Source organism: Callorhinus ursinus, unplaced genomic scaffold, assembly GCF_003265705.2.
Source record: "Callorhinus ursinus isolate GAN/ISIS: 27379988/994484 unplaced genomic scaffold, GSC_fseal_2.0 scaffold5, whole genome shotgun sequence".
Lineage (NCBI taxonomy): Eukaryota > Metazoa > Chordata > Mammalia > Carnivora > Otariidae > Callorhinus > Callorhinus ursinus.
The window spans coordinates 22,027,317-22,044,404 of record NW_027397067.1 but is presented as its reverse complement, the minus strand read 5'-3'; the positions used below and the strand labels follow the sequence as shown (position 1 = coordinate 22,044,404).

At 37.0% G+C, this 17,088-nt stretch overlaps 1 protein-coding gene across 5 annotated transcripts in view; it reads left to right on the top strand.

The window, feature by feature from the left end:
• The window catches only part of EYA1 (EYA transcriptional coactivator and phosphatase 1), a 357,490-nt gene that overhangs the window by 295,954 nt on the left and 44,448 nt on the right, over positions 1-17,088 (top strand). For all 5 annotated transcript variants that reach the window (XM_073892885.1, XM_073892887.1, XM_073892886.1 and 2 more), the window contains one exon: positions 8,817-8,906. In XM_073892885.1, the coding sequence (XP_073748986.1) occupies positions 8,817-8,906 (90 nt within the window). The remainder of the gene's footprint in view (positions 1-8,816; positions 8,907-17,088) is intronic.

Sequence of the window (17,088 nt, the reverse complement as noted above, 5' to 3'; positions counted from 1 at the left end):
GGCAGGTGCCACATTTCTTTATTATTTTTTCAGTAGCATGGTGAATTTTAGTTTATCAAACACAGTTTCAAGCCAGTGAATGAATGTGATTAATCTATAGATGTGCTTGATGCTTGGCAGCTAATTTTAAAGGTAAATCCAATGGTCCTCCTTAAGGCTTGAGTTTTGCCTTAGGCATGTTCTCTGCAGGTGGTTCCCTTGCAAATCTCAGTGTAAGAATAATATTTAACAGAGGTTTATTTATAATGTGTGTACAATGTTATCTTGACTTGGAAGTAATTAACTATTTACATTAGGGAAAGAATGCCCACATCATGGAGCTGAGGAATGGAATACATTTTTCCAGGAGTCAGTCAGATGATTGATTCAATCAGAGTTGCTATTTGTGGAAGAACTGATACTAGAAGACCCTACTTTTCTCTCTTACTATGGTAGCTAATAATGATATATCATGTGATATTCTTAAAGCGCTTCCACAGTTTATCCTTTAACCCTACCACAAACAAGAACTCTCTAAGATATTATGTTATACCTGAAATGCTGGAGTACAGCATCATTTTGTGAGCACTGAGCATTTTCAGGGACTATATACATTGAAGGCACTAAATTTGTAACATATCTCAGTAATTACTGATTATTGCCATATATCACTATAACCACTTGTTTTTAAACTTGTGCAGGGTCAAGATTTTGCCAAGACGTATTCCCCAAGCCATTTGCTAATTGGCTGTAAACAATGGATTTGGACTATGCTTGCCTGCCTATTCACGAAGTCTGACCTTTTAATGATTAATGGTATAGGCTAAGAGGTATTTGTGACTAAGTCAAGATCACACTGCTTGGGTATGCAAGTAATGTGTGTATGGGTTGTTTTGTTTTGTTTTGTTTTTTAAGAACACCTGAAGTTTCAGTTTAATTGGTGCAGGGCCTTGATCCTATCTGAACTACCTCCTACTCAGCTCCTAGATCTTCAGCATATGAAACATCTTTTGCTGGTTTCCTAGTGTTGGGTCATGTCTCCTAGTGGTAAGAAACAGCTTTGTACCAAACAGCTTGGTTGCTATTTTTTGTGAGAATAAAAGGCAGGCCCTCCTGGGAGTCGTAACACTGGGTGTTAAAAGTTTTGCTTCCATGCAAATCGGCTTCACTGATGACTGTGCCCTTAAAAACATGGTCATCTCAAAAATTTTGGCATGGGGAATTTATGGTTACCCTTATCATTGAATAGCCTGAACTTCACATCCAATTTGAATGTAGAATGTTAAGGCACCTTTCTGTAGTGGAACATGGAGTCCCATGCCTGGATTGACCTATGGCTTTTGGTGTAGTAGTGATAGGAATGGTAGAAATATCACCACTACCAGTAGTAGTAGCAGCACCAACAGCAGCTTCGGGCTTGCCGGGCACTATGTTCAGAATTTTAAATTACCAAATTTAACCTTTAACATACAGCAGTTTCATTCCCATTTTATTGATGAAGGACCTGAGGCTCAGAGGTGAAGTAACTGAACTTGACCACCACACAGCTAGTCACTGGCAAAGTTTAGAATCCCAGTCTAAACTCTGTGACTGCAAAGCTTGTGGTGTGACCATTATGAGCATGTGCATTTCTGATGCTCTTCTGCCCTTTCATGCAAGAGTTTTTTGCCCACAGGTCATGAACAAAATTATTTTAGAAGAAACACCTTTAATTTCTGTGCCATGCAGTGAAGGAGTTGCCCTGAGAATGCCTTGTGTTAGACCTGGTTTAGTATTAGGCCTCGTTCTGTCAAGAGGTGAGCTGGATGGCCACATCGTAAGCACTGTACAAGGAGTTTCATTACTAGTCATCCTAAAAGAGCTCCTTGACTGACGCGTAGAAGCAAATGGAACAGGCTTGCAGGAACAACAGTGTCTTCATCTGGTGGCTGAGTCTCGGTAACATCAAATTTCTAAATTGCTATGGATTGCATATTTAAAGACCCTGATAATTTATCAAATGCTGTAGCTCATCTTTGAAAACAGGGTGACAAGAGGCCATACCCTAGTCTTCTGATATCCTAATACCCACATGTATTCACAGACACTCTTTTCCTTTATTCAAAACACATTATAGGAGCGCCTGGGTGGCTCAGTCGTTAAGTGTCTCCCTCCAGCTCGGGTCCTGATCCCAGGGTCCTGGGATCGAGCCCCGCATTGGGCTCCCTGCTCAGCACGAAGCCTGCTTCTCCCTCTCCCACTCCCTCTACTTGTGTTCCCTCTCCCGCTGTCTCTCTCTGTCAAATAAGTAAATAAAATCTTAAAAAAAAAAAAAACCGGATTATAGATTTTCAACATGTGAATTCAGGACTAACAGACACAAATCTCTCTAGAGGCTGAATTTAATGGCATTTCAGCCCTTCCGTGTACTAATTTTATCTAGAATTTCTTTTTTCTCTTTCAAGCATTTTCATGACATGAACATCTAGTATAATAGCAGTCATCAAGCTGAAAAAAAAACTAATAATCAAGAAACAAAACAATGACAATGGGCCAGGGATGCTGCTGGTGATTTCAGCATAAGATGATGACAACTTGAGTTTCTGTGGGCATTCTGTGTCCCAGAAACAGGAGGAAAAGATCTTGAGGCAGTGAGATAATTAAAGATCACTTGATAAAGGATGAAAGCAAAACCGTTGTTTTAGGCCTGGGTCTGTCCTCAGCAGATTTCATTGTTATTTAATTTTTCAGCTAAATGCTGCTTTCTGTTTAGTAGACATAATCGTCTTTGACTTAACATGCAATGGGGGGGGTAGCCTCACATTACAACAAGTTCCTTCACTTTATTTCCATGACTTTAAACATACATTTGCAATTTAATATCCTATCAAAATAATTTAGGAGCAGAGTTAAATTTCAGTTCTCTGTGTGTATGTGGGATGTTGGATGCTGTTTGTTTTGCTTTGGTAAGGAACAGCTTGAGAAGAAGGTCTCCACTCATAGGATGTCCTGGGCATAAGAGCTATAGTAAATTGACACTGTTTCTTGGTAAACCAAGAAAAAAGATAAAGTATCTGACTGTATTTTCTCTTTTTGAGCCTCTTCACTGTACTATTCAATTTTTACTAGGGAACTGAATTGCAGAACACCTAAGAATATATTTTGCAGAATGTTGTAATGCATACCACTACTGAATTTAAGAAAAATAAATAATTGCATGCTGATCTTATGCTAATCTTATCTACCACATAAGTAAGTAGATAAGTAAGGCTTTATAAGCAGCTGTTCTAAGAATGGGCTGCTCTTTCATCAGGTACCAATTAATCAGGCATTCCTAATATGTTTAATACTATATTATTTAGATAGAATCATTGTAGGACTCAAATGTCTGGGTTTTTGTTTTTCTTTTCCTAAGCTAGGTATCTAGGAATTTTTTTTAACCAATACTGAATGCTAACAATTAACTAAAGATCAAATTTAATTTTTTTCATTGGAATTATTTTAAATACTCTATTTATTGCTTGTCATTCATTTATTATTCCCCCAAACTTTGCAAAAACTCTGTGCCAGGCATATTGTGCTAGGTCCCAAGGATATAGAGATAAGGATGTGGGGATATGGCTCTGCCCTCCTTAGACAAGAGCACACGCAGCTATGGTACCCAGTGGAGCCAGGCTGGGAAAAGTCAGGGATGAGACTCTTAACTGATGAAGGGGCGATGGCCTCACCATACTAATGTGGGTAACCAAGAGAGACTGATTGTTTGCCCTCATTTTTTTTTAAGGGCCTTGGTGGGAATGTCTATCAGAGCTCCTCCTTTTATTTCTTTAATTTCAATTCAGTTAACATATAGTGTATTATTAGTGTCAAGGGTAGAATTTAGTGATTCATCAGTTGCAAATAATACCCAGTGCTCATTACTTCCAGCACTCTCCTTAATGCCCATCACCCAATTATACCATCCCCCAACCCTCAGTTTGTTCCTGTAGTTAAGAATCTCTTAGGTTTGCCTCCCTCTCTGTTTTCCTCTTATTTTATTTTTCCTTCCCTTCCCCTATGTTCATATGTTTTGTTTCTGAAATTCCACATGAGTGAAATCGTATGGTATTTGTCTTTCTCTGACTTATTTCATTTAGCATAATACACTCTAGCTCCATCCACATCATTGCAAATGGCAAGATTTCATTCTTTTTGATGGCTTAGTAATATTCCTGTGTGTGTGTGCACGTGTGTATATACACACCACATCTTTATCCATTCATCTGTCAATGGACATCTGAAAGACCCCCCTCTTTCATATAAGGCCTCTGCCTAGTCGTCTTTTGAAGAAAAGATTTCAATATAAAAAAAAAATAGTTTGAAAAACTATGAATTGCTCACATGTTAGGGAGGTAAGCAATAGTCAGACACTTATGGGCCTTTAGTACTTGTTGAAGTGTTCGGATGTTTTCTAAAAGAAATGGGAGAGTGACACTGTCATAGTGAGAGCCTGGGCATAGAGCCCAGGAAAGAAGACGATCACAGATATCCACAGAGGAGGCAATGGCTGGGGGCCGTGCGGGGGGTGGGAGGCAGAGGTAGTGAATATAAGGAAGGCATAAATTCCAGATCCAAGTGGCAAGATGTCATGATTGATTTGACGTGGGGTAAAGAGAGGCTCTTTAAAATCATGCCAAGGTTTGGGGCTGGTAGGTTGCCATTCTCCTAAAGAAGGAAAAGAGTAGATTTCCAGAGGAACTATGATGAATCCAACTTGCAGCACATTGAGTTTCAGATGCTGTATGGGACATCCAGCTAGAAATGACCCCCAGGTAATTGATATGTGGGCCTACAGTTGAGATCTAAGATTTAGTAGAAGGGAGTGGGGTGATGGTTGAAGCCATGAGTGTGTTGGCATCTGTAAGGCAGACCCCAAAAGTGAGGAATGGATAAGACAGTCCCAGGGGCCCATATCATTTAAGGGATCGTTGATGGGTACTCAGATTCTAGAAAGATACCTCAAAAAATATTAATGATGTTATAGGCACCAGGTAGGAGAAATGTCAAGAAGATATTGAACAACAGTGACAAGTGCCACAGAGGGGCAAGTTCAGAAAAAAATGGAGACATTTGGCAACAAGGTTTACTTAAATGACATGTTTCTTGGAAGTGGAGGCAAAGTTCTAAATTTTTCAAAAGTGATATAACAAAAAAATGGTTTTATAAAAGCAACCATTTTATAGCTGCTGCTATGGAATTTGTTATTGCAAAGCACAAGAAAAGTAAGATTAAGCCAAAGACGTGGTGATTTTAATGTCTCAGCTTTGGTCTAAAAACTGTGGGTTTTTTCTTCCTTTAAATATGCCAAAATAAGCCATCAAGCTATGACTAATTTATTAACTGTTCGATGTTAGCTTTTGTCACATTTGACTTGTATCAGACATATTTGAAAAATCTGAAAGTATTACGAGATTTTTATAAAATAAATTTCACCTCAAAATGAGAATTCCAGTGTAAGCAAACCTATGAACACGGTTATCTATTTGCTCTTCTGCTAGTTTCCTCTTAAGTAAACCACTCTGAGTGAGGCGGCTGTGCGCCCTGCCAGCCAGCCCTGTACCACGAGCAAATCACAGTACTGCTGCAACCCTGTTTCCCTGTCTCTAAAATCACAAGTGGGTATACTCTAGAGCTCTTCTTTTCAAACTATAGATCTTGATACATTAGGGGGCCATGAAATGGAAAATTATCAGAGTGCACTCCACACAGTGGGTAACGCCTTGTTTTGACAAATTTATATTTCAGCTCTTTTTGTGGGAGAGACAGACGGGGGAGTGGGGAAAGAGGGACAGAGAGAGGAAGAAAGAAGGAGAGAGAGAATACTAGATCATCATGTAAAGTGTATTTTTGACCATGGAATGTTTGAGAAACAGTGTTCTCAACTAGAGCCCCTTCCTATTCTAAAATTCTCTCATTCCAGTTCACTGTCAAACTGTTCTTTCGGTGTAGTAAATGGTTCATAACAGTACTGTGGAGAGGCAGGTATAAAAACTGTTACGGAAGGACAGCTGATAACAAAGGAGAAAAACATTAAAAGGTAAATAAGGCCAACATCTGTGTTGTATTTGACCACAAGACTGAACAAGCCTTTAAAATTTATTAGTATTCCGACTAGCAAGTCATTACTGTAATTTATGAAGTAAAGTTAAAGTATGCTATATATTAACAAACAATGGAGTAATTCTTTTGATGGTGGTATAAGGAAGCAACCTTATCAAGGAGAAATCATACTTTTTCAAAAGTAACAATACCATGGCACATAAATTCCAGAATTGGCAATTAAATAAATGTGGTGAGTTTCTTCCACCTTGCCGCATAAAAAGATTCATTGCCATGGTTATGAGAGAAGTCAGTGTATTTTTATTAGCCTGAGCTAGAGGGAGTAAACACCTTTGTCAGGTGTTTTGTTTTAGAAACAGCTGTTTGAACTTCTAGTTATTTCTGCTCTAGGGTTTATTTGAGCATTTGCTTTTTCCAGCATACTTTACTGATTGGGAATCCAAGTGAGTGAGCAATTTCTTATAAAACTAAGATTCAGTGACAGTTTCTTTTTACTTGTGAACTATTTTTAATTCTTCTACAACCTACAAAATCCATGGATTTTAGGTGGTATTAAGCAGGGACAATTGAAAGATTTTTTTTTTTTAATTTATTTATTTGACAGACAGAGACAGCAATAGAGGGAACACAAACAGGGGGAGTGGGAGAGGGAGAAGCAGGCTCCCCGCTGAGCAGGAGCCCGATGCGGGGCTCGGTCCCAGAACCCCGGGATCGTGACCTGAGCCGAAGGCAGACGCTGAACGACTGAGCCACCCAGGCGCCCCAAGCAGGGACAATTTAAAGAATGCTAAGGAATAGGACTCATCAAACAGGAAATCTGAGGGAAGTATTTTTAGTTGTTCTTCCCTACCCAGCTCTTGAACACTCAGTTCGTCTCTCTTTCTTTCCCCTCTGCCCTGTTATAAACCCTGGGGTGTTTGCTTTGCCCCTTTGCCGTCTAACCCCTGACTTTTGGCAACGCTGTGTCTTCTGCCTCCTTGCCACTGTCGGTCAGCCGGAAGAGACAGGAATTGAGACCAGCAATGTCACCCTGCCCTATTTCCCCAAACCCTCAGCTGTCCCTCCTCTGCGACTCCTGAAAGGTAGACGACTGGCTTGCTGGCAGGGTGTGGGCAGTGCCAGCGGAGTGGGCGGTGCAGGGGCGGGGTTGACTCCTCCTACCTGGCCAGCTGATTGGCCCTGATAGCTAACCAGTCTCCGCCCACATCCCTCTGTCCCAGGCTCCGGCTCTCTCCAAGGTGTACCAACGGGTATGACTGTGTCCAATTAGGAGACGAGAATTTTTTTTTTTTTAATTGTACGTGAGAACAAAGTGCTTGTCAGTTAGCCGTCTGATTTGTTAGATGAGCAAACTGAAGACCAAGGAGGTAAGGACACCAAAGTGGGAGAGCAAAGGTCAAGCCTGGAGCCTGGATCCAGAGCTCTTCTTCCAGAGCTTCCTGCTCCTTCCTGAAGTCCGTGAGGAGATGATACTTGAGGTCAATACTCAAGGGCTTGATAGATTACAGTTACATGGAGAGCAGGGGGCAGGACACAGACAAGTCTTGAGCTTTGGAATGAAGGTAGTGTGCTCAGAAGACAATACACAAAACATACAAGGTTTATGCCGGACAGTGTAGATACACAGGGTGTACGCCAACAGGTAGGTGACATGTGAAGCCATAATTTCTCCAGTTAAAACTTCCCTAGTTAAACGATGATACAGGTGGATTCTGTACTTATTCCAAAGGTTTGCTGTAGGAATAAAATAGTATTCAGAAATTATTGTTTGAAAATGTTTAAATGTCATAGTTGTAAAAGCCAATATTGTTGTTAGAATGCCAGTAAAACCTTCAAAAACTCACATCACATCGTTGTATACTTTACGGACATTTTTTCCTTCCTCGCTTATTATGCAGGGTCTTCACCACAAACCATGGTGTTTCCTGGATTTGATACATTATCAAAACACTAACACCATAAAAACTGCAAATATTTCCATAGCCCCTGAGTTCATCTCAGTGCCAGTAGATGTCCTCCAGATATGGGTTGGATGAGACAGACAGACTGCTCATCACTAGTGTCCAAGGCTTGAAGTTTTGGATGGAAGCCATTGTACATTTCAGAATGCTGATATTCCCCTTTGTGTATGGGACTGGCTATTTGATAACGGGATAGTGTCACATGAATGTCAGGATCAGCTCCCTGAGCTGGGCATGGTGCCAGGTGGTCAGAATGGCCATCACTTCCTACTATGAGTATACTCAAAATTGGCAGGCAGTCTGAATAAATAAGAAATAATGATAGTTATCATCTGGAGTAGAAATAGTATTTATTGCCCCTCTGAAATTAATCTATATTGTATCTATTTTCCCCTATTTGTAGCAATGCTTTTAGTTACTCGTAACGGATTGTGGCATAACATAAATAATGCCTTCTCCAGCCACTGACTTTCTTGCTCCTGAAACAGACGTATGAAACTAAATCTCCTCTACTTTATATGTCTAAGTGACCCTAGATTTTATATTTTTGTAATATTTTACACAGCGGATTATTTCTTCATTATGCAAAGTGCCACCAACATTTGGGTCACTTATTAAATAAGCCCCTGAAGTCTGCGCCCTGGAGTTGGATCATGTAGTCCAAAAGCTGCTGGAGCCCCAACCTACCGATGAGTTTCTTGCTCTCAGCCATTCTCCATCCCGAGTCCCCCTATTGTAACACTATATTCCATGAACCTGAAGTATATATGTTCTTGACCTGAAAAATTTTTCTTTTAGGATCCACCTACATCAGTTTCCCTTGGACTACGAATGGAAGAAATGATTTTCAACTTGGCAGACACACATCTGTTTTTCAATGACTTAGAAGTAAGTTCTGATTATTTTGTATACACGCTTCCTGGTGCATGTCTGAAAATTGATGAGTGGTCTGAAAATACCAATGAGATATTATTATTTTGTGAATATATAGCTAGAATAATGAGATAATTATTGCTTATATGGTAGTATGTTTGCCTTCACTGTATTTCTGATTTTGCTTTATTTTGACTGTTGCCTTTCAAGGTGAGATTCCATGTGACCCTTGGTAAGGATTCAAATTTGATGCCAAGAATCTTAGATATTAAACTGTGTGGATATCAGAAACTACAGATTGCTCAGCTCCATAATTACTGTTGAGATGGGTTACCTTCCGAATCCCACAAAGTTGTGATACTGGCATACACTGTAGGGGTCAGACCTTTATCCTTGGGTCAGCTGCTTGTCTTTCTGGTTGGCCCAATTGTATAACATTTCAGTCAGGCCTCTGCTTTTGGTGTTGCTGGAATTTCTTACATCAAACTGCTGATGATTTTATTTGCTCGTTATAATTCGGGGGGGATCTTTTGTAAGATGGTTAATTAATTATGTTACGGACACTGTCAAACATGGCAATCTCAATTAGCAGCATTCTTAAAATAACGAATATTGTTTCTCCTGTCTCCATCATGAGAACACAGGACTATCACTACACTTCACTCTCTTCTTAATAGAGACAGTTGTTTATTTAAATCCTGCTGTTAAGCAAGCTTGTGGTAGGCCTGCCAACAGGCATTAATCATCAAGTTGTTGTTTGGGTAGATTTTATAAATGTATGTTATTTCAGACAGGAGAAGAATCTGAAAGATTCAACTAGAACTCTTACTGATCAAAGTTAATTGGCAGCAATTGGCCTTTAAATATTTCCTGATGTTTCCCTTTTCAAAATCAAGCAAAACACACCTTATTTAATAGATGAGCCAAAATCATTTGAAAAATGCCAGTGTGTGACAGAACTTAAATGCGGTTTGTTCAACATCTGTCCTGTATTTTGATTTCTTTTCATCTGCAATGAAACTACTCATAGACGAATTGGCAACTTCCAGTGCAATAAAATTATTTAAATGTGCTTCATTTTTTTTTCCACTCTTTAGTGAAATATTTATTTTTACACTTAGGGCAAAATACATTTTTTTTTTTTGCATTTTAAAGTGTTTGCTTTTCTTAAGGAAATTACATGTAAGGCATTACTGTTTTTTAAGGTAGAAATATTCCAAGTGAGTGACAAGTTCAGAGTTGCCTTTAGAAGAGTTTAATAATCATTCTTATTTTCAAAAGCTGTTTCTGATTTATGGTTGTGATTCACTTCGTAAGAGAACAGCACAAAAAAATTCCATATTTTACTAGTATGTTAAAATTCTTTCCCCAAATTTCCATTTGTTTCTAATGATACAGAGTAGGCTGATATTTTGTCTTGAATATAACCTTGTTACTCTTACTGATGTTAATAGGTGTTAATAGCACCCATCAAGAAGAAATTAGCAGTAATTTGCTATTGCTTTTAAATTCTACCTTCTTACAAATGCCAAAGCTGGTCTATGCAGTGCCAAAACTATGTGGTGAAAAGTGAGAAGTTAGGCAAAGTAATAATTTGAGATAATATAGACCGAAAAACTTCCAAACTTGGTTTTGGTATAACATAGCTGGATTTTTATTTGTTTACTGACATTAGTCACAGTGAACTATATATGGAAAGTGAAATAGTGCTCAGGTAAATACATGAAAAATACATATTGAAAGTTCTAAGCTTAGGGATGTAAGGGATATAGTTTTTCCATAAGCCTAGATTAAAACAAAAAGAAAATGAAGAAGTGGGGGGGGGGCGGTGTCTGTGCAGTCATTAAAATATCTGATTCTGTTTGTGGCCTAAGGACTCCTCCTTATGTAAAATAGAGAAGGGAATAAACCAAATATAAAAATCAATAGTAGAAACATTATTTAGACTTATAACCTTACAAAAGTTGATTTTAAGTTATTTTTCTCAAGAATAATATAAAGGTGTCATCAAAAGTATCAATGAAATATCCATTTAGCCTGTCTTTGAAAATTGTTTACTTGCTCTAGATTTGCCCGATATTTTAAAAATAAATTGGTTCTTATACTTATTTCAATCTTTCATTTTATATTTTTCTAATGCAACAAACCTGGGACTGGTCAAAATATTTGTTTCTTTCAAAATAAAAAGCAAAATTATCTCCTGGGAAAAATAAATGTATTGGCATTATATTCCCAAGAAAACCAAAATTATCTCATCAGGCAGAAATGGTGTGGTAATGCTTGATTTCACACTCTAATAAGCAATGTGCTGCGATAGGGGACATGGATATTTTAGCATATTTAAATTACATGTTTTTAGCTTTTTAAGATCTTTGATAAAAGTAATTTCAAGGAGATTAATGATCTATTGGTTAGCTTAAAGTGTGATTTCTGAACTCCAATTGTTGACATTTGGCCTCACTTTCTTTTAAAATGTTAACTTTTTGCCAGCCACCCCTCTGTATAATTTGGTTAATTCACAGTTCTGGCTTGTAAGAGATTCTGAATAATGAAACACACTACGTGAGAGGCTTTCAGTAACAATTCTTGTATTATCTTGTATTCTGTGCTTAAAGCCGTTATTAGGATACTATTTAGGAAATTTAGGATATCATTTTAAAATAATTTAGAAATATCTTAATTGTATTTTTAAAATAAAGTTAATCATTTTTGGTTCTAAAAGTTTTGTCTGTCACCTATCATTTAGTAACATTTTTTAATAAAAGCAATCACAATTTAAATTAGTTGTGTTGACACTCGGGATAATAAAAAGGAGAAATTTGGGGGTTTTGTACCATTAAAAATATCTGACATGTCAAGAAACATGAGTGACAGGGAGACATAATTATCAAAGGAAATAATATCTTCCCCCACCAGAGAAGGGTTTAGACTTTAGTTCCATAGTGTACTTCTGGCTTTCCTATTTCTAAGTCTGACTAACGTCCTGCATATCATTTTACCAAAAGGTCTCCACGTGCAATACAATGATGCTTATATGGAAGTCATTTTTTATGAATGACAGTATGGAACTAGAGGTGTTTTTTTTTTCCCCCCCTCAGCTTCTTTAGTAAAGTAGGACTCTTTCCAAGTCAATGGAGAAAGTGTTCTTTCTGTTGGATTTTTATTGAAAGGCAACCTGCAAACAGAGTGAGGAAAGGCCTTTCGCATACGATAAATGTTTCAGTTTAACTTGCCACTGATCAGTTCTCTTGCTGGATTTTTCCACAGTTGAGGAAAATATTTCATCGAGATGGAAATAAGTAAATAAAAATAAGGTGCAAGCTTACAGTGAATTTTCCATCTCTGTTTAGCATTAAGTAGTATCTTTTCACTGACATGATGGTGTCCATCATAACTGGTGTTGTTGATGTGGTGGCCCTCAAGAGCCTCTGCTCCCAGTCCCTACTCCCCAACTGCAGGAATCAGGGCTGGGAAGTAGCAGGAACACTCCCCACCCTTCCGTCCTTCCATGCAGGTGTTGTACACACCACATTCATCTGGTTAAGTGTGAAGCTACATTGGAGCATGCTCCTTCTCCTAGTGTGTTGCGTAGTGGGGACAGACCAGATGATTCCTTGGTGTCAGGAGTCGCATGAATATTTCAGGCCTTTCCTGGGCCTTTGCTAAATAGATTCCTATCCCAGATCTGATTTTTAAGCACCTGCACTTGGTATCCCCTTGTTTTCACCTTTTCCACTAAGAAAAGCCTTGGGATAGAAGGTTCTGGTGTCAGGAGAGGTTAGTCTGTATTTGGTGAGTCAAAGGCCATGGAAAGGAGCTGGAAATAGTCTCTAAATAATGCCATGGTTTAAAGGAAGGGAGCTGTAATGATTTTTCTTTTTCTTTTTTTTTTCTTTTTTGAGATTTTATTTATTTATTTGAGAGAGAGAGAGAGAGCATGAACAGGGACAGAGGAAGAGGGAGAAGCAGACTATCCCGCTGAGCAGAGAGCCTGATGTGGGGACTCGATCCCAGGACCCTGGGATCAGACCTGAGCCAAAGGCAGATGCTTAACTGACTGAGCCACCCAGGCGCCCCATAATGATTTTTTTATAAAGCAAAAAAATTAGTTTGCCCCTTGGTTTAACTCAGTCTTTAAAATTGTAGTAATATTTTGTTACTCCAAACCTTAGGTTATCATCTGTTAATTATTTTAATACATGTTGCTTATAAATTTATTTTTACCTAGGGAAAAAAAAATCTGTCTTCAAAGTATCAACCTTGCCAGTGCTCGGTAGCTTTGAGTTCAAGTGACGCCTTCTTGTAGTGATCTAATGCTTGTGTTTCCAAAAGTGTAAAGATTTAAACTAATTCAGAAGTTGATTTGAGTTAAAAAATAGAATTCACCTAGAAAGTGCCCTCTCTCTATACATAGGAAGAAACTCTCAGGCCCACAGTCCAGCTTTTGTGGTGGGTGCCGGAAACTCTGGTTCTCTGCTGCAAGGGTTTTGTGGGTGCTTGCAGAGAGAGGACACTTCACGAAGAGCTTGAGCTGTTTTCTGTTTTCAGTCCATTCCCCAAGCCAAGAGCCGCTATATGAAAATGTGTGCACAGATCCATATATTCCAAACATAAACATACCCATACACATATACACATACACAAATGTGCCACTTGTTGTTTTCAGCTCTGTAGCTGAAAAGGCTTTTGTATACTCATTTTCTCCTTATAAATTTAGCAAACATAGAGGATCACATTTTTTAAACTCCCAGGAGCATCCTTCACAACACCCAAAATATTGCCTTCTACATTTTGACTATTAAATGAATTAGACTGAATTCTTATCTGTTATGTTAGAATAGAATAGCAATTTCTATTTCCTTCCCCATGGAAGACAATAGAGTTGACTTTACCTTCCTGTGTTTTAAGGTTCAGTTGTTTGGCCTTCTCCATTTCCTGAGTGGACAAGAGTAATAGCAGAACTCTCAGTGTAGAGGGCAAACTATAGTTTTCAAGTAACGAATGATTATTAGACATAATAAATGAATACTGAATTTAATGATGTTGTAATTGGTGCCTGAAAAGAAGCAATGTCCATATTTTATTATTATTACTAATGAGTAATTTTAAGTATTCTTCCTATGTCATTTTCTTACAAGATTCTGTCATCTTTTATCTGAAATAAGAAATAGAAATACAAAAGTATAGTCAACGGCTTAATTATGAGTTTATTTGAAAGTTAGCAGTCAAAGTATATATAGCTGTTTAACATAATAAAAGATACTTACTTTACACTGACAGCCAACATTGTACTTAGCGGTAAAATAAAAGAGGCACATTGTCATTACAAAAGGAAAAAAAATAAAAATGCTCTGTCAGCACTATTATTCAGCATTATTCTAGGAATTTGAGGCACAATAAGACATGAGCTATAATGAAATGAAAGAGATGGAAATGATTGTTTTTTGCAGAAAATTTGATATACATAGAAAACTGAAGTGAATCTACCAGAATAGTCTTAGAATTTATAATACACCTCAAAAAAGTGAAGGATTATAGAATTAAATTAAAAAATCAGTAACTTTCTTCTATTATAGCCAGACATGCAAAAATTTTATTTATAATTTTAAAGTAGCAGCAGTAATAGTGACACCAAAACAAAAAATTCAAGAAAAGGAAAAATAAGGAGTAACCTATGCCAGAAGTTCTTGCAAGAAATATATGAATAAAACTTTGACATCTTACTGAGAGATCTAAAGAAAGATTTGAATAAAAGATGTCTTCCTTTCCTTTTCTTTTTTTGTAACATATTCTAACAGTTTTGTAAAATTGTCCCTAAAGTCCATTTGAAAGGATAAATAGGCAAAGATACCTAGAAGTTTTTGACAAAAAGTAATAGCATCCAGCTCAACCAAATATTAAATATTTTGTAATTCTACAATGATATGAAGATTTGTGTTGGCCTGCATTGGCATTGGACTAACTATGGGGAGAAACGATCGCTCAGATGCAGCCCCAACTTCTAGAAAACTTCTGTATGTTTTAAATTAATCCAAGCAAATTAATAGTGAAGGAATGGATTATTCAACTTGTATGCAGACATAAATCAATTAAAGAGTTAAAATGTAAAAGAATAAAAGAGAAGGTATAGGTAGATCAAAAAGAGATTTCACATTGCTTACAGGAAGTAAATTTTTGGGTAGCTGTTTGGTGCTAAGCCTCAAGAGCCTAAAAAAGCTGCACGCATTTCACATCTAGACTTTTTACTTTGATCAGAGATAAAGGCAAGTATTTATAATAATAAACATTTCTGAATTATGAAATTCTGATAGTTTTGTTTCTTGACCTTGTTGCTGGTTACATGAGTATTCCATCTGTGAAAATTCATCGAGCTGTAATACATATTTTTTCAGTAAAGTGTTCATTTTTAAAAAGCACTGTTTTGAGGAATAGACGCATACATAGTTTGCTGTCAACTCTGTTAAAAAAATTATATGTCCTATGTATAATATATTCAACTGCTATTTTTCTAGCAGAGGATCTGGCCCAATGGAAGGACCCAGTAGATATACATTGAATTAAAAAATAAATGGAAGAACAAAAAATATATGGAAAGATACACCCTAGAATTTTAACATTGATTATATCTGGAACTTGGGGATTTATTATTCTTATTTGTGCTTCTCTGTATATTCCAAATTTTCTATAAAATATACTTATTTCTTTTATAATCAGGGTAGAAAACAAATACTATTTTTGAAAGCCATAGATAAAAGATAAACTTTTTAATTAATAAAATAAGGAATTAATATGTCAACTCATTAAGAAAAACATAAGAAAGAAATAGCTTAATAGAAGAAATGAGCAAAGAACATTGAACAGATTATTTGCAAGAGAAGAACATTCAAATTGTCCACACACAAAAAGGAAAAATGTTAGGGTTCACTTTTGGTAATCAGAAATGTTATGAGCAAAGATTTTAAATCAGTAAAATGGTCTTCAGTGCAGTAAGATAAATACTTGTGAACATTACTGATAAGGATATAAAGTGGTACAAGTTTTCAGAAAAGCAGTTTGATAATATGTATTCAGGAGCTTAGTGTGCTGATTTTTTTTTTCCTAGTAATTCTACTTTTAGCTTCTGTTCTAAGAAAGGAGAGTTGTAGACAGATAACTGACATAGTAGTGATAAGCATTCAATGACCACTTGTTCTAAATGCTTTGCATACATTATTCCCACTTAATACCGTGAGGTTTCTCTGATAGAAGCACCATCATTATCTCCATTTGATGGAGGAGCTTAGTGAAGCTTGGGGGGTTAAGCCAAAACTTGTCTAAGCTCCTATAGCTACTGAGTGACAGATTCTAGCGCAGGACTGGTGCTTTCTAGAAGTCCACTCAGCCCAGACTGTATCTCCCCATGGTGGTTTTTTCTACCTTTGAAATATAGAAATGTTTTAAATATCCAAAAATAGATTAATAATGAAATAAATTATAGTACATCTTCATTGAAAATTGTTTTAAGACTACATTAAATAAAGAGAAAATATTCATGGTCCATTTCAAGGCTCTATAATACAGTGTAGCCTTAATGTTAAAATGTACAGCATTATTATCCGAAAAGGTTACATACTGTATGATTCCAACTACATGACATTCTAGAAGAGGCAAAACTATGGAGACAGTAAAAAGATCAGTTGGTTGCCATGGGTTGGAGGAAGGGATGAGTAGGTGGAGCTCAGAGGATTTTTTAGGTAGTGAAACTATTCTGTGTGATACTACAATGGTGGATATACAACATTATACATTTGCCAAAACCCATAGAATGTACCACACCAAGTGTAGGCTCTAACGTAAACTAGGGACTATGGGTGCTGATGATGTGTCAGTGTAGGTTCATTGATTATTACAGATGTAGCACTCTGATGTAAGAGGTCCATAGTAGGGGAAGTTATGCATGCATGCAGACAGGATGCATATGGAAAATCTCTACTTTCTGTTCAATTTTTTGTGGATCTATTACTTCTCTAAAAAATAAAAGTTTATTAATTTTATTTAAAAAGTTTTGGCATATTAAAAATACTGAAGGGAAATATATTTTTAAAATCTACCATGATATAACTTCAAATTTAAAAATGAGTCTGCAAAATAAATCATACTATATGATCCTGTTTTAACGTATATGACATGAAAAAATAACTAGAGGTAAATATATTAA